Consider the following 22,301-nt stretch of genomic DNA (forward strand, 5'->3'; position numbering starts at 1 on the left):
GAGCACTTTGGACAACTCTTTGTCAGTCTATATTCATTACTTTGCAAAGGATGGTGAGCCGTGAGCTTGGGGTCCAGAAGAGAGGTTACTGCAGTGCTGAAGTTGCTCTTAAAAATCACAGAACCAGTGCAGCTTCATTCATGAATTTTGCCCAGGCTGAAATATTACTCTCTGTCAAGCAGCTCCCCCAGCTAATTATTTGCAAGTAGAAGAACTGCTTGATGCAGAGGTCATGATAATCTCTAAATTGCCATGTCTGAAATCTTTGGCTTGACTGAAATAGCTCCTCAGAGCAGTGTGATCATGTACTGCAGAAGAAGAGATGCTGGAGGCAGAGGTGGCCAGTGCAGCCTGTCTCCCTGATGAGGCAGGGCTGCTCCCTGGGGTGTAAGCCTCCTAATGCTTTGTTTACTCTAAATTTAAACTTTCCATGTCATGGGGCTTCCATCATTGCCACTACGACCCTGCTTGACAGTATAATGGTTTGCTCTCAATGATTTTTTCCCACTTTGTCTTTAAGCTTTCGCTTTCTTTAATCCCATGACTTTTGGTTATGCATCCTTTTGTATTTCTTAAGCTTAGACCTCTCCCTTTGAAGCCGACCCTGCATACAGATAAAGTTTCCCACTGTTAGGAAATGTAGGTAATGTTAATTAGGTGATATTTGTAATGCAGCTTTTATCGGGTTCTTCTACTTGTTAAGCATGTTCCTGCTCTTTGTGAATCGCTGTCTATGGGCTTTTTCAAGGCTCTGCCAGAGGAACTCTGATGAATCTTGCTGTGATGTTTTAACATTCCAGACTACTGCTGTCTGCCCTGCTGCCCTGCTGGCATTTACTACTCCCATAGCAGAACTGGTGAAAGGGAACCTGTGCCCAGTTTTCAGCTCTTTATTTCACAGTCTGGTGTGTTAATGTGAGTCACCAAATGTGTGAGCATAGTTCCCTCCTGCTGAGTCTGCTGTGAGTGTTGCAAGGTCCATGGGAGAGTGATAAGAGATAGCTAGTAGAGTGCTAAAACCTGCCACAGACCAGCAGTCAGGATTCAGGTCCTTTGATCACTTCTTGCGATGCACAGATTGAATGTGGTAATTTGGGCAAAGATGGATTACTTTCTAGTGAAGCAGGCTGGGAAGGTTGCTTGATGAAGCCATAGGTGGGTAACCTGTATCTCATCAATATGGATTTCACTTCCTTCCACGCTGCTGGTCCGTGGGAACTCTTGCTCCGTGGACTTTGTAATTTGTGTGAATGAATAGAGAGGAATGTGCAATCTTCAGATAATCAGAAAAAAGAGCTGCCAGTAAGTTTGCAACTTGAAATTACCAAGTTTGCTGTGTGTTTTAAAGCAATACCAATATTTAGGGTATATAAAAGAGTATCAAGACTCAAATGAAACGCAACATGAAGGGAGCTTGGAACTAGGTGATCTTAAGGTCCTTTCCAACCCAAACCATTCTATGATTCTATGAAGCCATTATGAATGCATTGTGCTGCGTGGCTTTGTAGGGAGAATTCGTGCTGCCTTGTTTTATTGTATTTATTTCTTCCCATTGCAAAACTCATGGAGGTGCACCAAATGTAAGTGTTGGTGTAGCTCCACCATAATGGCTGTACCTGAACTGAATTTGACCTAAAAATGCTTAATCATATTTTTAAAAATTACTGGTATCTTCTTGTGTAAAATTCTTAGTACAAATTTCTGCCCATCTTCGTTTGACGGTACACAGCTCTGACCCATTCATGCAGTTTGCTCTCTGAGTTATTCTCCTCAGCAACATACAATTTGGGCAATTATTTAGTGGGGTTCCTTTTTGTAATTTCATGCCTGACTGACATGCCCTGCAGTCATCTTTATATTCGTTTGATGATGGAGGCTGTACAGAGAGCAGCCCTGTGGCGAAATCTTAGTTCCCATTGAATATTACCATTTGCTTCTATGGGTCCAAAGTTTCACCCTAAGTGTGTTGAACCTATAGACTACTACAAGGGACTAAGAACTGAGATAAGTTTAATTGCCTTGGGTGTTAAGCTCAGTTGTGGTTTATTTTAAGCGTGCAGGGGAAGCACTTCTCAAAGAGTGATTTGAAGAGATGGAATAAAAATGAGTGCACCCTTGGGAATGGCTGAGGACAGCCTTCTTGCAGAGCTCACATCCAGTTCCAGATTTAAAAGGTTGTTATCTAACAAGAACAAGCAATTACTTAGCTAATGAGCACAACAAAATGAGCACGAAAAATGTGTTTCATCTGCAATGCCCACTAGAAAGACATGGTTTTGAGCTTGAGGCTGCCTTTGCTTTAAGACCTGGGTCACCGCAGTGAGATTAATCCAGGGCATAAATCACAGGGGTTAGATTAGTGTTTGTTTTACTTGAATTCACATTTCTTGTTCTCTTATCTCTGCTAAATCTTGCAGCTTCTTAGCTCAGTCATGAACCAGAGAATGGAATGGTTTTGAACAGTCACAACTTCCCTCCTGAGCACTGGCAGTCAGCCCTCAGGCTTGATCTACCACTGGAAGACAATTATAGAACAGCACAGTGTAATTAATGTGTCTTCCCTCTCTGTTCATGCCAGACAGGAATTTTTTCTCCACCTTCTTCAGTTGGAGTGATTTTTATAATATAATCTAATCCAATGCAACTTTATTTTGCATCAGTCAGTGGTCTACCAGGTGGCAATGACATAAATAGCTGATTATATATCCCAGAGATGGATGATTCTCTCTGCATACTACTGTTTCTGTGCAAGTTCAGATTGCTTGTGAGCCTCTTTTTGTTTGGTTTTGTGCTTGTGTTTTCCCACCTTTACAGCTGACAGTGACAGCCAGAAAAACAAGACAAATGTAGAATGAATTGCCTAAATTTTTCCAGCCACTAAGCAAAAGCTGCGTGATCTCAGGACATTCCCTCACTACGAAGTAAACTCACAGCCTTCCTTGTGTCAGTCCAGCTGATCATCTGCAAATACTTCAGAAATGACATGTGACAACTGCCAGAGCTCTGATACTGTCTAGAAGTATGATTTTTGAGAGTAAGACCAGAAAGCCAAGATCTTGGTTCATAAGGGCCCCTGTGACACCAGACGCACTGGAGCTGCAGGAGAAGTGTATCTGTAGTGGATCATTTTGTCATGCATGTTCTGTAGAGTTGCTGTGTTGCACAGTATTAAAGAAGATGCTGGTATATAGCACATACTGATGAAAGCAGTGGGGAAGAAGATCTCTGTGTATGTAAGGATAGGTGAAAATTGTATGTGCAAGTTTTTAAGTTAATGTTAAAGCTGGTGTAACATCTTTGTTCTTTATTTTTAAATAAGAAAATTGCACAACCAACCATTGCTAATTTTCTTTGCATTTTTTTCCTGGTGTATTTCACCAATGAGCATTGAACATTCTATTTATTTATTTATTTATTTAATTCTTTGTGGATCTATTTCATTATATCTAAGACTTTACTCAACATTCTGCAGGATAGCTGAAATCTTAATGATTTCCCCCTTCAGGGGGAGACACATTAGAATTATGTGAATAAAAAGGAAATATTGATTTCTTTCCGCCATGAAGTAACTTCTCAGAGTCATGACTGTTATGAAATTAAGTTGAAACTGTAGCTAAACACTAAAACCAATTAGTAAAAGGCATATTCAGTCTCAAGAACACTTCCCTTTTTCTATGGTCTCACAATGGCACAGAGGACTTTTGCTCCTTAATTTAAGTACAAACTTCTCTCTAGGGCTCTGTGTTACTTTGCATAATGCAGGAAGTAAACTCAGGAGGTTTTACTTATGTGAATACATGAAGTAAGCAAGAGCTGCCAAAAATTAGAGGAGAGCAAGATGAAGTGGCAATATGCGGAGGCTGTCCATGATTACTGTTCTCTGAGGTTGGAAAGTAATTGCCTTCTCTCCTGGTGCTGAGCCTAAGGACAGATGAACAAGTGCTGCTCAGGCATCGAAGCTGAGGTTTTCAAAGAGGTTTGTTGTTGGCCTAATCAGTCTCTGCTAAAACCCAGGGTGGTTTTCCCACTGATTTTAATAGCACCTATTACACAATGCTGAAGGCTTTTGAAAATCCCTATCTGCTATGAACGAATTTCTTGACCAGAAACCTGAGTCTGCTGCCTTTGAGGGCAGAAAGTTTCCTTTGTGGGAAAGAAAACATTTGGGGTGCTGCTTCTTTCCGTTCGCTCCATATTCTTAGCACTGCTTGGGTGTAAACACAACCATGGCTGTCCAGTACCTGTAAATCCTTTCAGGTCTGCAGTGATTTGGAGAGGATTCCTCTCCATATGTGAAGCACTCAAGACTTGTTCCAGTTGTTCTTTGCCTTTTGAGATCAAAAGAGGTATCTGCGTAGAGGCCTCGCTTACATTCCTTTTCAACTCATTGGATTTTGCATTAAATTAAATTTCACATGCTGAGTGAGCAGTCAACCCTTATGAGCCTAGAGGAAAGAATATGTTGTTTCTATGCATTTTAACGTGACGGTCAAGTTGGGGCTAACACTCCCAGGCACCTCCTTCAGTGTTCACCTTTCAGCCTTTCCATCCTGAGCCCCGTATTTTGAAATGAGATGCCTGCATTTTATTACCTTTGTAAGTGGAAAACGACAGCATATGTTCTCTGCTTGCTAGAAAAGGCCTGAATTGTCTTAGTTTGAACTTTAAAATAAAGGTCAGACTTGAGGCAGGCACAAAAGGTGAAAGCTTTAGGAAGTTATGAGCAACCACAAATGAGGCAGTTTCAAATTGCATTTGAAACTGGAACAGCTGTTGTTCCTGTTGTTTGGGGGGTGGCATTCAGAGTTATAATGCTAAAGATTATATACATTATGTTCAGGGAGAACTCAAAAAAAGAAAGTAGTCACTGAGGCAGAGAGAAAATTGGTTTGGGTGGTGTGTGGTAGAGAAGGAACAGCCTTTATGTTAATGGCACAGGGATAAGATTGTGGGAAAGCCCAAATATCGAGGTGAATGTAAGAAAAGAGAACAGGGAGAAGACAAAGGAGACCAGGGGAGTCTAGGGGAATTTCTGAGAAAGGATTTTCCAGTGTCTCCTTGGATGTGAAAATTAATTGTTTTGGGACTGAAATTCGCAGCTCTGTGTCGCAGGGATTTAACGAGGCTGGTGGATTACCTCGTTCTCTGGTCTCAAAGTGCTCTGACAGGTTCATGTGTGTCAGGCAAACATTATTGTAATTTTAGTGCTTTAGGGGCTCTACAGGAATACGTAAATACCACCTAAGTCATCTAGCTGAATTTAAAACTTAATTACTGCCCCACTTAATAATATTTTCTTCCCCCACTACTGCTTTAGAGGATCATAGGGTTAAAAAAAAATCATTAATCTTCCTTAATGAAGCTATTTTCTAGCAGGAGACAGAATGTCTTTCCCCTGTGGATTCCGAGATGGAGTTTTTATGAGTATTGTGAATGGAGAAGTGCGGACCAAGCGCTAGAGGAAAAGCAGTGCAGAAATGGTGATAGGACCTAAAATGTCCGTGGTGGGAGGACCCTCTAACTCAGAGGCCCTTGCTGAGTTTAGCTAAAAGGAACATGATAGTCATGGGGGAAGAGGAGTGAGCCCTATTAAAAACTAAGTTGGCCGTATAACAGTGTTCTCACCAGAACTACTAATTATTGGAACACCAGCAATTGCCAAAGCTTTTATATAACTGAGGCAAGACCTCTCTTGAAAGCTGTGCTTGAAATTGTGCATCTCCAGAGAAATCTAAAGCAGAATTGTGGTGGTGGAATTCGGGTCTCTGCTTTTAACTGTCAGTGGTGATCCGCACACGTCCTTAAAGCTGCTTTTCCTGGGACAGTACTGGCTTATACTACAATTAAATTGCATGCAAATATTTCAAGATCCCTGAGACCGTCCCAGTGCAAATCCCTCCTTTTGTATGCATGAAAGGGAAAGAAATCCTGCTACTTTAAACAGTTCAAAGTTTAGTCCCTTGCTAGTCCACAGCTCCTGCGGTACCCAGTGCACTGAGCACCATTGCCTGCCTTGTGCTGGGGCCAGTTGGGAAGCCAAAAATGACCTTCCTGTTCTCCTGCTTGTCTCCATTTGACAATCCCTTTGGTGGAGATACTGAAATGCTGTTGTTTCTCTGTTTCTTGTGTGCATCCCTGGCTGCAGAAGATGCTGGATGAGTGTCAGGACAGGCGGAGCTGCCAGTTTCTCGTCAATAGCCGGCTGTTTGGTGCAGACCCATGCCCTGGAACTGGCAAGTACCTCATCGTGTGGTACAAGTGCAGGCCAAGTAAGTATCTTGCTATCAAATCTGTTTGCTCTGGTGAGACCAAAACATTTTTGTACTTTCGCCAGAAAGGCCTCCTAGGACTTTTTGTTCCCTTCCTCCTTTATTTTTGGTGTAACATAACCCTTTGGGTGTGGAGCGTTTTCCCTCTCCCCCTTGCTTGCTGCCTTGCTGGGATGCTGCTGCTCCAGCTCCTTCCTCCTTGCCAGCAGCCCTAGTTGCAGATTGTTTTTGCAGGTGCCAGCAAAAGCCTTTGCCAGCGCTGCGCTCAGGCTGCTGGCGGTGGGTGGGCTGCTCCCGCTCCCATCTGCAGCCGCTCTCCTGTCCTGGTGGGCTAGTGGGAGTTGTTCCCTCTCCGTCTGCCCCACCAGAGGGACCGGGAGCTCTTTGCATGGGCAAAGACTTCAGACCTGGGTGCCTAAGGCAGGCACTGAAGATGGTGGTGCAACAGGAAGCTCACCTGCCCATGCCATGCCATAAGTCAGCTTTTAATTGCTCCCAGATCAGGCTGGGAAATGTTAACTTGTGTTTTGCGTGATCTCATTAGCTGTGTTTAAATTAAATGGGGCTGGCGCCTGGATACTGGAAGTGTAATCACGCAGAGGAGTGAGCCTGGTGTGGCTTTGGCCCTGGACACCCAACACCCTCTTGGCCAATTCCTGGCCCCACTGGGGAGTTAGCACAGCCTAGGCACTGTTCTCCATCACTGCTTTGGAAGCAGACACATTAGTTAGGGTTTGATGATGGTCAAGCTGTGCCAACTGATTTCAGCCAGAGAGCAGGACCCAACTCTGAATTAAACAGTCTGAACACAGCATTTCAGATTGGCCTAATCCCAAGCCTTTTAGACAACATAAGTAACATGGTTCCAGCACCACATCAGCAAACTTTTTGGGGAAGAAGTAGAAAAAAGTTTGCACAGGAAAGAAAAACATATCTGATTTCAGAAAAGGTTTGAAACGAAAGCAGAAATATTCAGACTGTCAACAGCACAGAAGAAGACTTTTTGCCCCAGCACGCAGAGGCCTGTGCTAATGAAGCAAAGGGATCTGGCAAGATCTGTGAGGAATTCAAATGAAAAGTAGGTAATGAAGCACCTGCATTTGTTGTGGGGATTTCGTGAGTGATTGTAACATCCCCTGTTGGGTGAGAAATGCATCTCTCAGAGAGGGGTGATTAGCAGGGTGTTCTGACAAGTCCTCCTGAACCTGCAGGTTTTGTATCAAAGCTTGCTTGAAAAATCTGCTTATCGAGGCCTGTGCTGATCTTCTGAAGGTACGCAGATCCCATCTGTGCGTAAATATTTATGGCTTGGCATTCTTTGCTATGCTAGGATATGCTAGGAAAAGAGTTTGTGTGTGCGCTGGGTAGGTGATTTTCTTGCAAGGGAGCAGGGGAAGCTGCTTGAAAACATTTCCCCAAGACAATTTTTCAGGCAGCTCCAATTTTGCAGGGTGAAACAGGGTAACCTGATACAAATTACTGTCTCTTAGTCACAGGGCAAATTTTTAGTCAGAACCCACTGGATTAATAACAAGCTCTGATATATGCAAGGAGTAGCTTTGCACAGAGTTACCAGGACATGGTCAACCTTTCCTTGATTGAAAATGTGAATTTTAAGTGTCACAAACAGAATTTAATACTTGTGTGAGTTCAATAAGCCTTTCTGTCTTTGTTTTAATGAGGGTACTGAAGAAAGATGGATCCATAGAATGCAAAATACAGGACCGTCAGAAATTTTGATGGGCTTTTGTGGTTATTGAGTATTTGAGTATTGTTTATGACCTGTAAATGACTATATGTTAAAGAGCTGATCCCAAAAACTGTGGTCCTATGAAGTGGTGACCTGCTCCAGGAAGTCTGAGCATGCATAATTGTAACTGAAGAGTACCAGAGAGTCCTTTCAAGAGCTCAGTGCCTGACACATGGTTCGATCCATATTCTTTATGAAAAGACAAATGCAATTTTTTGGGTTCTGTTCTGGAATTTGTACTTCTTAACAGTAGGCATGATAGAAGTACTTTAATGAGAAGCTGTTTAAAGTCTGAATTGTCCTCTAGAGACATGTATTTTCTTTGCTTACTGAGGGAGCCTGAGATGCCCATGCTACTGAAGTAGATGCCTTGGTTAGGTGCCCACTTTGGTAGAATGAATGTGAGTTTTCCTGTATACAAGTATGAGAGGCGCTTTGGGAATTGGCCTGCAGAGTTTGGACAGGACATCTTTAACATAAAATAAATATGCCCAAGCCCTCTCACTCTGAGTTGTGCTGGAGCCTCAAAAGGCCCCTGAATAGAGGTAGATATGTAAAAAGAAAGACTTACTTGAAAGAAAGCAAACTAAAGTTAGTGGCATTTACTCGTACTTTTGCTGAAGAATAACTAGATGGTGTAGTCATCCCCTCCAGCCACTGTCACTGCAGTTATGCCTCTCTAACATTATGTTGCATTTGAAATCTAGTGGTTTCGATGCTTGCTGGCTGTATGGGGTTCACTCAAAAGGCAAGGTGCTATTTCGGTTTCTCATGGGCAGAATTTCAAGGAGATGGAGGACAGCAAATCATGCTGAAACTGAAAGCTCTAGATTTTTCAAATGGTGGGGCTCCTGGGAGCAGGGCAATTGGAGGGATCTCTACTGCACTAATTGCGCTGAGAGTGCTTTTGCTGGAAGCAGGGAATACTCATGCAGAGGTGTGGTTCACCTTGTCTAGAAATTCAGAGACATAGAGAAGTACATGCTTAACTAGAAGCAGTGAGAAATTCAATAGCTTGCGTGTTTTGGGGCAAGTCTTGTGCTAATCATGGTCCCCTCTGATCTAATGAATGGATCTGGGGTCTAATGGACACTCATCTTGCATGTACAGGATTCAGATATGTGCATGGGACTGCTTTTAAATGTCAGGTATTTGGCAGTCCTGAGTATTCTTTGTGTCTGTAAAAAAAAAAAAACCAACCAAAACCAATATGTGTGTGTGTGCTTTAAGTTTTAAGGTATAGGATGTTTAAAGAGATCAGAAATAATAAAATGCTCTATTCTGTCTCAGTTTGGGGCAAGTGAGATTTATTGCTGCCACGAGATTTGAGGGCTAAGGTTCATCAAAGTGTATAGAGGCTTAGCTTTTATTTTCCCATAGCATGTGGGCCTTATTTTCTAATATGCATCAACCTTGGGGAAGATATTCAAAAGCACAGTACATGTCTCAGCAGAGCACAGCTAGGAATTGTGATTCTAAACTTGGAGATGCCCCTGCCAGTCATCCTAATATCAACATCTTCAACAGAGAGCCCCCAGAATGTCACTGCAAGTAAGTTTGGAACATGTTGCTGTAGTGGTGAAACCTGAAGTTGTTCTCTGCTAGTGTAGATGTAGTCTGGCATTTAGAACTAGTTTAGGTGGTTGCCAGTGGGAAGTCTGGATACAGCCACCCTGTTTTAGAGGCTGAAAAAGTTAATGAGAATGGCTGTGCGCTGTCCCGTGCCAGTTGGCGTCAGCACCAGAGAACTTATTTGACTTATGTGGGCCAACGTAGCTGGAGATCCTCATCCAAAGCACACCGAAGCCTAGGACCAAGTCCTGAACACCCAGAGGACTTCAATCTCCAGGGTACCTTTCAGGATCATTAAAAAATTGCACACAAATCCAGTTATTTCTCAGGTAACATGCTGATTTGATTTAGACCCATTAAGTATAATTACTGAGTAGGCTGCAGGAACACATAATTAGAGGGAATTGACATACTATTTAATTGGTCTAGCATGAACTCCCTCTAACTGAAATCTGGATTCACCAATATTATTCAAACAATTCAATGTTTGTTCATCCCCCTCACTTCAGAGACAGAGAACTGTGTAAGATCGTTGTTATTGTACGCTAGGAAATATTTGCTTTGTGTGCCAGACTTTCTGAAGGGGCTGTATGGTCTAATCCTGGCTAGGGCCGCCCAAATCATGCTAAAGAAATAACTTCACCTCTCTGCAGCCCAGCAATACTATTGCAGCTGATTTTACTGGGGCTGGTTGCTGCTCCAGGCTATTGAACAAGCAGGGATTGATCTGCCTCTGCACAACATCTGTTTGCCCATGGTGGCTTTCTGGTCATTTGGTTATTTTTTGGCCTTGCTATTTCAAAAGTGCCAATGCTCCTGAACAAAATGGAGACATAAATGCTTGTATTTCTTTGCAAAGGGATTACTTAGGATGAGGTGTGTTGTCTGAGTGGCCATTTGCTGGCACTTGCTTTTGTGGCTTCCCCCATAGTCCCCCACATAGTGCTTCTCTCTTGTCTCCTCCACTGCCATTGACACTCTGTCCTGGATGCACCGTCCCCTTTTCAGCTCTGAACAGCCTAAGCTGCAGCCTCCTGTAATGCTATAGTGATATTTTTCTCTCTTTCCTACTGGGCAGTTGCTACTTTAGCTTATGATTTGAAGGACTCCAAGAGAGATAATCTCCATCCAGTGTTTTTTATTAATGATTATTATTTTTATTTCATTTTAAAATGCTGTGTGGAGTGGCTGGATGTAATAATTGGAGGCTGGTGGGTATGAAGCCTCCCTGTATTAATCATCCCAGCGACGCAGCAAAGTGTAAATCCAGACTTTGCTGCTCTCCCTTCTATTCACAAATGTAAACCTAAAGCCTTTGAAGTTTCAGAAAGCCTGGATTGTGTCCTGGGCTCCAATTTCAGCTCAAATCCCTCTGTAACAATACAAAAACATTTTTGTGAAAGGCACATCAAGGCTCTGCGAAATGCATCTGGGAAGGAAACTTGCGTTTGTTGGCAAAGGGTGAAGTGCCAAAAGTTTGTGTGGGGGTAGGAGGAGGAAAGGGGGTGAGGGAGGTCACTTTGTTCTAGTTCAGAACCTATAGCTTTCTTTGATTTATGGGAAAACTTTTGTGCTGAGAATCGACCTGGGCACATGTTTTGAAGAGAGCAGGCAGTCATTCTCTGCCATAGACTTAGTTCTAATCTAAGAGGCCCAGTTAATTTTTGTGAAATGTCAATTACTTTTTTTCAAACATGGGGAATGCCCATTCTGATGCCCTTGCCAAAATCTTATTCGAGTAACTTTATTTTTCTTAACAGCCCTAGGCAATTTTAATTAGAAAGAAACTGAATTTTAAGGTCAAGTAGGAATTAATTCCAATTAGATCATCTTCTGATAAAAATGCCATTGTCAAATTTGCACTCTCTATCAGATAGTGATGGAGCTGCCATGCTGTGTCCTGAGAGTGTCTGCCTTTTGGTGAGGATGTGTGATTTCTTTTGCTAGTGATACTTCAAAACCTGTACAAAGAGCAGAATACCATTACTGATGGCAGAGCTCTTCCAGCTGTCAAAGAACTGCAAAGTCATCCTTTGTGTTGGCAGTTCCTAGTTGCTGGTGAATGTAAAGCTGTCTTCTGTATTTTGGGGAATTGATCAGGTCTGCTCCTCAGATTTCAGTTGGATTGTATAGAAAGGACATTTGGAAGAACCACCTCGGCTTGCAGTGAGTGCATCTTGTTCACCTTTTAATTTCCATACAATCCATTCTTTCAATAGAGTCTAGAGCGGAGTTTGCCATTGACTTTGCTTGGCTGAGGATTACACCGTTTCTGTTAGATTTGGTGACCATGGCGTGAAAAGCCTGGTCTCATCACACATCCTCAAGGCTTTCACTTCCTACACAGAATTTGCAAAATGCTATGAGGAAGAGTAGAGGGCTATGGAAAGAACAGAGCTTTTGTGGAAATTTCAGCTGAGGGCAAAGAGGGACCTGAATGTATTCTTGGTCCCTTTAACACTGGTGATTGATTTTAGTGCTGGGATAGATTGGTAATTCAGTAGTTATCAACCCTTTCAGAAAAGCATTAATCTCCTTTGTAAGACAGGTTTATTGGTGGCAGGAGAAGTTCACTGTATTGTTCGCTGCATTGCTTTTTGGTGGGCCAGGCTTTCCAAAGCCTCACGATGGACTGAGGGGTGTTTAATGGGCACATCCTTCTAGCCCAGCCATCGAGGAAACGGAATAAGCCTTTTGCCTCCTGCATTCATCAGCTTGCTCTTACTTATCTCTATTATGTCAGAACTGTTAAGATGGTGCAGGGAGTGGAAATTTATAAGGGCAATAAAACCTCAGGCAGCAAACACTGTGGTGATGAAAAGGTGTAAATAAAAGAGCATTATAAATAACAGAGGACAGATCCATCAGCCTACAATTGGGGTCAGAGAAACTTTAACACTAACAATTAATATTCTTTTAAGCTGTTGATGCACAGAGATTTTCAGGTGCTGTCAAATAGCCCTGTCTCTGTAGCACACTAATCACTTGACTGTCAGGAGTGGGATTAAGAGGAATGTGTGATTTCATTGTCAGAAAATGTAGAGGTTATTGTCAGTCCCTGCCCCCATGGAGAAGGAAACTGCTGCTGACCTGGGACAGTTAAAAAGAAAAAATAAATAACTCCCCCCACATCCAGTTTTCTTTCAAACCTCATCATTCCGCTGTGATTGACATAATAAAGAACCAGTGAAGACTAGAGTGGCTTTCCACTGGGATCGGGCCTCCAGTATCCAGATGTGAGCCACTAAAAAAGACAAATTCTAAAATCTGCCTCAATTGCATGAATAATAAGCTGTGGCTTTTATAGATCCCCTTTGTCCAATGGTATTTAAGTTTTCTGTGGGGTCCTAGGGAAAAAACAAGGGTAAAAAAACCTCCTTTTAAACCACAAATTTTTAGTGAAGGACATGGGAGAGAGACACCACAGCTATGCTGTGCTGGGACATGTGAGTCAATAGCATTAACAGAAGTAACTGTGAGCTTTTGCCCCCACAAACTTCAGGAGATCCAGCCCACCCTTAGGCACTGTGGGTACTTGTGATGCCTTCCTCTGTTGATGATGGAGCCTGTCTTGTGGACAATGCTTCAGGTGTCATGGGTGGCTTTGGCTGCTGCCAGAGACAAAGTGATCTGAAACCTTTCTCCCCAGAAGAACAAAGGGGTGTCCTGGGGGCAATTAGCCAGAATAAACACAGGGAAACCAAGTTTTTAAAAATGAAACCTGTAAATCTAAATCTGAACACAGTCCTACTGTGGTAGAGGTTCGCAAGCTCTGGATGATAGATTTCAAGATTTTCTGGCATACTGATGAAGAAGTGCAAGAAGAAAAGCATGTCCAAGAAACAATATGCTGATAAACCAAACTGAGATGCTGCAAAGGCTTACTTCTGTGGAATTTTGGACCTACAGTTTAAACAATGTGTATAGGCCTCACAGAACATGGAAGTAAATTTATACAGTGCTTCTGCAGGAGGTCCTGTGTATGGACTTATTCAAGACAGAAAACATAGCTCAATTGCTCTCCTTAAATAAATGTCTCTTGGAAAAAAAACAGAGAATAATAAATCTTCTCTGAAGCGGATGCATGGTAATGAATTCTTTCCAATACTTTGGGTTTCTGCTATATTTTTTTAATATCAGTCCTATATTTAGTTTTCAAATTAATTATACATTTTTAACACAGGTATCTGCTGATATTTTCAGCTTTTTATCATACTAATGGTCTATCAAGCTCTTCTCAGTCACACACTTATTTTCCTGACTACTTAAAAGGCGCTGGAGGTTGTCACCTAATCATGTCTCTGGGAACTGGGACTTCAAAGCATCCGTGACTGAATTTAGGAGATTTGGTAACTATTTCTCCCAGCTACCTTTTTTCTTCTTAGGCAGAGCCATTGAGAGAATACTGTGCATATATTTAGGACAGTAGTGAACTAGCTTTTAATCTAGTAGACCTCATTTTCCCATATTTTATGCTCTAGGCAGTCACATGGATTCTATGTAAAAATATCAATCAGGTATGCTTTTAATGTTCCTGTGTCAGAATTATTATTGCCATTATTTTAACTTTTGGAGAAGACCATTTTAATGATATAAGACTAAATTCTTCCTTTCAGCTATTTTAATAATAGCTTTAAGCAGCATTACTCCAGATTTACACCATCACTGGAAGAGAAGAACAAAAGTGCCATGAGCAGTAGTACTAATGAAGTCTTTTTCCTTACATATTCAAGAAATTTTTTCCTTAGTGCGTCCCTCCCACCTTTTTACTGCAGTAACAAAGGTTTTCACCATGCTTCCTATGTCGCCACCTGTGGTGTAGCTAGTCCAGATTTAGATTCATGCTAATTAGCCAGGCATTAATTACATCCATGCTGGTTGTCTGGTGGGACAGTGCAACAATTCTAACCAGCTTTGGCACTGATTTGGCTCTCTTCTGTAATTACCTACCAGTTCTTAAAAAATGTATCAAGACTTACCTGCATCTGTCATCTCAACATTTCTGACAACCTTCACTGAAATCTAGCCAGCAGGTTCTCAGGTCCTTGGAAGGAAGACTAATAAATAGTGAAGCAGAGGCTCAGGCAGCAGAACACCAACAAGTCACAGCTGCTTCAGAAAATCAGCCCAAATTCATTAATGGAAGAAGTAGGATGAGAGTTAAATTTGTCCCAGGCTCCCAAGTGTTTTTGCTTAACTCATCATCTCACAGTTTAGCATATTATTTTGATATTGTACCCTTTTTCCTCCTTAGATAACCATATACTTCTGTTTCCCCAACAGGAATGTGCAACTAGGTGCTTCTGAACTCTACTTTGGAAATTAAATGTAGCAGTTAATTTGCAGCACTGCCAGCCTTTGCACAGCAGGATATAAAAAGACAACTACTTCAGACTAATGAAAGTGACAGTGAGGAAAGGTGCCTTTTAAATACTGCAAATTGGATGGGTGCATGATGAATGTAATTTTAAAGGAATCTGACAAGGTCGTTTGCAAAGAACGATCTTTTTGCTTGTTGAAATAGTTTCAGACCTTTAAAATTTGGCACGCTTGAGCTTTCAGGGTACTCCTGAAGTTGGCAAACTGCTTATTAGATATAACTCTGGACTGTCACCCAAGCTGTATCTTTCAGAGTTTCAGATTAGTTTCTGCAGAAGTAAGCCATGCAGTCCATGCCATCAAGGGTAGCAAACTTCTATTTTTAAAAGTTAAATTATGGCATCTTCACAAAAAGTTTCTCAAGGGAAAATTGAACAGAAATAATGTTAAAAGATATTTCTGTACAGATGTATGAATTCGTGACATTCTGACTTTTGTATAGTCTAAATAAAAGGGGATGATGATTCTTTTTAGATCCTGGCTGTTGAAATGAGGGAATAACCAGGTATCCCACAGCTTAAGTGTTTGTGGGGGAATCAGAGGAAAGGCTGTAATTGAGGACTCTAGAGACCTTTGCTGTCCTGGAAAGGTTTCCTCCACTCAGTCCTGCCTAAGGGAACGGTGACTTAATTTATATGGATTTATTCAAATCCTGAGATTAATGGTAGGTGAGTAGTATTCACATTAGTAGCAGGTTCATGAGGATGAGGAGGAAGCTCTGGAACTCAGGATATGAGGTACATGTTGTAAGTGAAAGGAAATTGGAAGAAAACAAAAGGCTGATAGTCACAGCAATGTGCACTGATCTAAACAGTGGGCATTTGCCACTGTGAGGAATTTCTAATCTATGTTGATTTATTTGCATTCAGGGATTTGGAGGCCAGAATTTGCTTATATCTTCTAAAGTGTAGAAGAGGACAGAAAACTCATATAACAAATGCTTGCTTGAAATGAAAAGTAAATATACAAACACAAAAACAGAAGTGTGGGGAAAATGTTTGAAGGGGAGCACAGACTAGAGAATTTCCTTTTAATACTATTACCTTCTTCACAGAAAAGTGTAAGAGTGAAGGAATCAGTGAAAGTTGTCCAAGGCACCTTTGGTCTCTCTGCTTTAAGATGTACTTATCTATTTCAATTTTGAGAGGATGGACTTGGATCTATATGCACTCAAAAAAAACCCATAACCTATAAATCTTACAGGTCTTGGGAATTAGCTGATTGTGGGTGAAAATAAAAATATATAAAATGAGGGTCAGAGGTTACAAAGAAGGCTATTTGACAGGTATCTCCAAGATGAGCTGTTCTGTTCTCCAAGATGGGCAGTCCTGTTGCTAAGGCACTCTTGTTCAAGGATGCTGCTTATAGGGGCCTATCCTAGTGTTTAATAGGTTTCCTGTGTTGGAGACTCATCTTCTTAGTTTCCCTGGCAGAGACAGTAACAGGTACCCCCCACACTCATCTCTCACATGGTTAACAGGATCACTGAAACAGGCTGCCCAAGCAAGTTGTGGAGTTTCAATACTTGGGGGTGTTAAAAACTTGAATGGACATGGCCTTCAGCATCCTGCTGCTCTAGTTGACTCAGGTGTGAACATGGGAGTTGGCCTAGACAGTCTCTAGAGGTGCCTTCTGTCCTCTGGGACTCTGAATGTCTGGAATGTCTGCATGACTACATCCATAGTAAAGTGTTCGTGTTTCCATGATTAACTCTTATTTTGGCTTTTCTCTTTGGGATGACTCAAAAAATTGCTTACGGTGACTTTTACAATGTAAGTATTCTGCCTAGACATGTGCTGAAATGAGTAACATCTCACCACATCTGAGATCATCATCTTTATTATTTTTTCATGACTTCCAGTGTCCGTAAAAGTTTGCTGAATTTTAGCTTGTGACCAAAAGGTTGTGTATTGAACTTGCACTATCTGGCCCACTGTGCGTCTCAGCTGTTCAAAATTGCAACCAATCTGTATGTGGTAGGTGCAGTAAGAGACGTAGACAGAAAGAGTGACAAGGAGCATTGGAAATGTATTTGCTGTTAACACAGTTCATCTGGAGAGAGTGGCCGAGTGAGAAAGGGAATTGTCCCTATGCCCTTTTTCACAGACCAACACTAACCACTACCCAATAGTTAAACATATTCATTTATCAGTTAAAGGAAAATAGGTGTCAGTGGAGAGGATGGATATAATGAATTTCAAGGCAAGAAATGCTGTTGGTTTTGGTGCTATGCAGTGGAACAGCTAACAAAGCTGGGATGAATATGAGCAAGGCAAAAGTTGGGCTAAAGAGAAGTTACTGGCCAAGATGAAGTGTGGTTTGGTTCTGAAGTGGCATCTTGGGTGCAGTCTCATTAATTTAAATTATAAACTAGGTAAGATAGTCTTCTATCTTGAAGTCTAAATACTGACCTGATAAGGAATTGTGCAAAGCCATCTCTGTTTCCTACAAAATCTTTCTTTGATCAGATTCCTAATTCTAAGATTTAAATCCTTTAGGATTTTGTGAGGAAGACAGATTCTCTTTGCATGTATTTCCAGCCCTTTGATCTGAGAAATAGGGTCAACTATTATGCACTGACTATGTGAAGCATGCATATTTTAATTAGCAAAATTTAACACATTTTTCCTCAAGTTCTGTTGAAAAATACAATTTTAGGCAAGGTAGACCTTTAGCTTTAATGCATTCCATCACTGTGCTAGAAACAAAGTCTTCTTAGGAGCTTTTATATCTAAGGTGTTGCAGAGATTGAGCCAATTGACATTTAGTACTGAACTTCCCGATCATGATCATTCAGAAAATTGTCATGGACCATAAGTGAAAATATTCTCAAGACACTGGGTAAATGTATTTACTACAGGTCAATACTTTAATATTATCGTATACATCCTGTAATTACAAAGGGTCTTCTTGTTCACTTTACTGTTTGAGAGAGCCAATTTTTCCATTAGAAACATTTATAATTGTTTTCCCTTAATTGTTCTAGCTATGTTATATTCATGTCATATAATGACCTTTAAAAATGTGTCTAGAAAAGCCTGCAGCTGTTCCCTCCTTGGTTTCTCTCTACTGAGTTATATTTAAGCCAGTGTCTCTGAAAACAGGCAGCAATAAAAGGCATATTATCCTTAGCAAATATCTTAATCATGGTAAATCTCTGTTGCCCTACAAATGACTGCACGGGGGATTAGAGTTGAGTAAGCCATTTGCTGAATATCACTGCCACCTTTCCTAGGCCATTTAAGCATGTTTAATTTTTCAGGGTGAAACATGAAACCCACTAATACAAATGTTTGCATTTGGACTGAATTATATCCAGACTGTAACAGTTATAGCAGGCTTAGGACCAGATTGTGATTGATCTGTAGGAGGCCGGTTCTTCTTGGGAGGGTGAGAGAGAAAAATGCAGGTCTGTTCCCAGTCCCAGCTCTCTTATGTCACTTACACTGCCTTGGTTCTTTTCAATATTTATATAAGGCTATTATGGGTTGAAGTACCAGTAAATATATGGATGATGCTTAGCTCTGTATTTTTTTTTTTTTACATCAATCACAGTCCTTACCATTGTCCAATGCCTGGGAGACATCAATGTCTGGCTTTGATTCATCCTGGCTAAAATGGACGTGGCAATGCTATGAAGCAGAAAAATCTTTTAGGGACCTGTGTTCTCTGTGACATCACTTTCTATCATCTGTTTATCTAGATCTCTATCAGGCGGCCCAGAAACACTGACAGTATCTGTCCTCCAGTGATCAAGCTTTAGGGTACCTTTTGGGAGTCTGAAATACTGCTGTATATTTAATCCTTTCTTTTTTGTTCCTTTTCTCTTCCTTTTAAGAAAGCAGTGTCTTTTACCTGTGCGAGCCCAGGGAACTGCAGCCCTAACCAGTTTGGACTCAGTCAGAGCCTTGGGAACTGGCAGCTCCGATCGATAGGTGTTTCCTAGGGCAGAATTTAGTGATCATGAGGTGGTATCTGTTTCGGGTGGCACAGCCCTCTTACTCCGCAATGCGGTGTGCCAGCAGCACATCACCCATAAAGTGCGCTGCTTCCTAAGGAGTGTGCACTCAGATTCACCTCCCCAGTCTGGTATCTTGAGCCATTCATCAGGCAGCTTCCCCCATGAGTATGAAACATGACTTCCCAGAGTGGCCTCAAGGGTAAGAACTGCAAATGTGAGAGGCAGAGTTTTGTTGCTGGCTGTCTCATGACTGCTGGGCTGACTTGCAACAGAAATGTGAATATCTGTGCATCCCAGTGTTAAACACTCTGTGTTTAAAACCCAATCAAGTTTCCAAATGGCAAGCCCTGACTTTGAATGGTCAACAGAATTTAATAAATACTCTAAGGACCTTATATGGGTTCACACAAACATATAGTTAAGCTACCAGTTATACTTGTTAGCTGGGAGATGTACCTAATAATAAACAAATCAGAAGAGGAAATTAAGTTAGTGCCTTGTAAGAAATAAGACCTTCGCAGAGGACCCTGGCATTTGCTCATTAGAGACTTCAAAATTGATCTTTTCCTAAAGTTAATAAACCATTTCATATTTCAAACACTTCTGCCAGTCACAAGTACTCTCCCTTTCCGTGATATTAGTTTAACATTGACTATGTATAGCTTGTCCTATTGCAGAGTTTTGTGCTTTTGTGTTTTTGTTACGTTTTACGCTGTATAGTCAGGTTAAAGCTTTGATTCCATGTCCCTCACAGAAGAAACAAAAATCCTATGGGAGACAATTATAGGTGAAGATGATAACTTTCAGTGTGTTCAGTGTATTATTCAGATGCTTTCATGGTGATTATGGATGGAATACCTAGATACATAGATAAAATGATGATTGATTCTTCACAGCTGTATGAAGTTCATCTCTCTCTCTCTTTCAACATCAACTCTGATGTTGAAAAGAGTTTCTATTCCTGATTACTGTTACTGTTTTACAAGCTCAGCTGGTCATGGGTTTACCCTATAGGTATTGCTCAACGATGTGTGTTCTTCATACAGATTGTCCCATGAATGTGTTAGGTTTCATCCACAGGGATGGGTGAAAAAGTGTTTTCCCATTCAATAAATATTTTAGAGGTTTGAAAGTTTCCCCGTAATGGGATAAAACCAGGATATTTCAGAGATTTTTGTAAACAGGCTGCAGAGTGAGAAGGAGGGTTGCAAACTGGAATAGTGTCTAGGGTTAAGATTCTCACCTGGACTGTGAGGGCTTGGACCAGGGTTTTCACATTGCAGGTGGATGCAGGTAATAAGCTATTTCGAGGGAGTTATTTTTTGGCTTTGAGTAAGAATGTCCATGTTGAGCTTGAGAAGCCATTTGTTCTCAGGTGTGGTGTTTTTTTTGAATCAGCATGTGCCTTTTTTGGTATAATACGTATTCTCTCCACACAGTTTCTTCTGAAAAAAATCTAATCTAATGTAGAAATTAGCCCTGCATTGAGCATGGGTTAAACCAGATGACCTCCTGAGGAGTCTTCCAACCTAAATTCTTCTATGATTCAACTTAGGTGGAAAATTCCTCAACATCTCCAATAAGGAAAAATGATTCTTGAACCTATAGTTACAATGCAGTCAAAAATGTCACGTTAAGTGCTTAGCTGCCATGATGTAAAGACTTAAGTATAAAACTATAAAGTAATAAATAGTATTCTCAGTTGCTGAGTAGGTGAATGCATGTGGACTTATGCATAAGTCCTCTTATATATGTGTGTGTGATATTAGGCATAGAGAACCAGTGACAGGGAGAGACAAAAGTCATGTCTATGCTAGTGAATGATACAAGGCCAGGCACAGCCCCAGGCATTGGCTGATGATTATTCACACTGGTTGGTTGATAGTGTACTCTGTGGCACAATTTTGACCTGGTACAGCTGGAAGCATTTCAGATGAAACAGCTGATCATGCTTGGGAGGTTACCATGGGTCAGGGACCCTTTCCATTAAGCAATTTGGATGCCATTGTGGCTATATTTCTAACGGTGAGTAACACAATCAAGTGGAAGGTCATTCTACAGAGGCTGGGGAGGTTGAAGTTGTATTCCTGACTGTGCCCTGGGTTGGCTGGGGTGACTGTAGATGTGCCACTTCAGTTTTCTTAGTCTCTTGCTTTCATAGTTGTAGATGTCCAACTGGCAAGACTCAGCTCTTCAGAATAGTGTTTGTCTTCTGTGGTGTGTTGGTGGACATACATGGAGAGGGCCTGTTCTAGGCTGGGACCTCTAGAGGTTCCCATAATACAAATAATAGTAAGAGAAAGGAATGACATGTGATTTCTTATGAAATAATTTCCCAGTCTCCTTGACAGATTTAAACTGAGTGACTGTTCTGTGTGCTCCAGCCTTACAAAAGCAGGAGTGTATTTTGCATTCTTGGGCTGACCATCTCAAGAAGGATTTGGGGAGCAGCTTTGCATATCTGTATTTGCAACAAAAGACAAAAGCAGCTTCCAGCATTAACATATTTAGTATACCTCCTATTGAATCTGCCAAGGGAGAGCAGCTGTGAAAAAAAGCTATCAAGAGTAATTATGACCTGCTGTGATGTAAAATAAATGCTTGGCACATAAAGGGCTGATCTGTGGATGAGAAAGGTGTCTAAGTATGGGCTTTTACCTTCCCCTGCCGCAGGCTTCTAATATCACTGCGTGGAAATCACTCAATTACCTTACTTATTTGTCTGCAAAATGAAATTATTGGCTATTTACTGGAACTCACACATGCTAAGTTAAAATATGTGCATTAAATGTGATGATAATGCCAGAGAGAGAATGCATAATGCAAATGATCAGTGCTACTCCAGCAAATGCAGTTGTAAGGCTGGGATTGTGCTGGCAGCTGATGTGCACCCCTGGGCTTATGCCCAAAATCTCTGCTGCCTCTGACAAGCTCACACCATGGGGAGGTGAAGGGCTCCCTTCGTGCTGAGTGTCCACCTCTGGATCTGCTGAGTAATTAAGTGTTTGTTTCATTCCAGATGAATACAAGAGTAAAGTAGCCTGTGAAGATGACAAGCTGAGGTTAAGCTGTAAGAAGAGCATGGTGATTGCCATTTACTCTGCTATCTTTGGAAGGACACAAGGAGGCAGCCTGGAGTGCCCATACCAAAACCTAGGGATGCCCATGATTGGTAAGCAGGGGAATGCACTGACAGTTCGCACTGATCTAGGCAGGGTGATTTCATTTACTGTCTGCATGGTAGAGCTGGCACAGATCCTGATAAGGAAAAGAAGGACTGGGACATGCAAGCTGCCATGGTGGTGCTACTGATGTGTGGTACTCTCTTAACCAGTGGTGAGTTTCATGATGGGCACTGAACTGAGGTTCA

At 41.5% G+C, this 22,301-nt stretch overlaps 1 protein-coding gene across 1 annotated transcript in view; it reads left to right on the plus strand.

Annotated features, from left to right (window-relative positions):
- EVA1A (eva-1 homolog A, regulator of programmed cell death) overlaps nt 1-22,301 on the plus strand; it is a 208,311-nt gene that overhangs the window by 60,999 nt on the left and 125,011 nt on the right. Inside the window, exons 3-4 of the mRNA XM_030490823.1 lie at nt 6,146-6,269; nt 21,951-22,103. Of these exons, the coding sequence (XP_030346683.1) occupies nt 6,146-6,269; nt 21,951-22,103 (277 nt within the window). The remainder of the gene's footprint in view (nt 1-6,145; nt 6,270-21,950; nt 22,104-22,301) is intronic.

The sequence above is a fragment of the Strigops habroptila genome, chromosome 6, assembly GCF_004027225.2.
Source record: "Strigops habroptila isolate Jane chromosome 6, bStrHab1.2.pri, whole genome shotgun sequence".
In the NCBI taxonomy this organism is placed as follows: Eukaryota; Metazoa; Chordata; class Aves; order Psittaciformes; family Psittacidae; genus Strigops; species Strigops habroptila.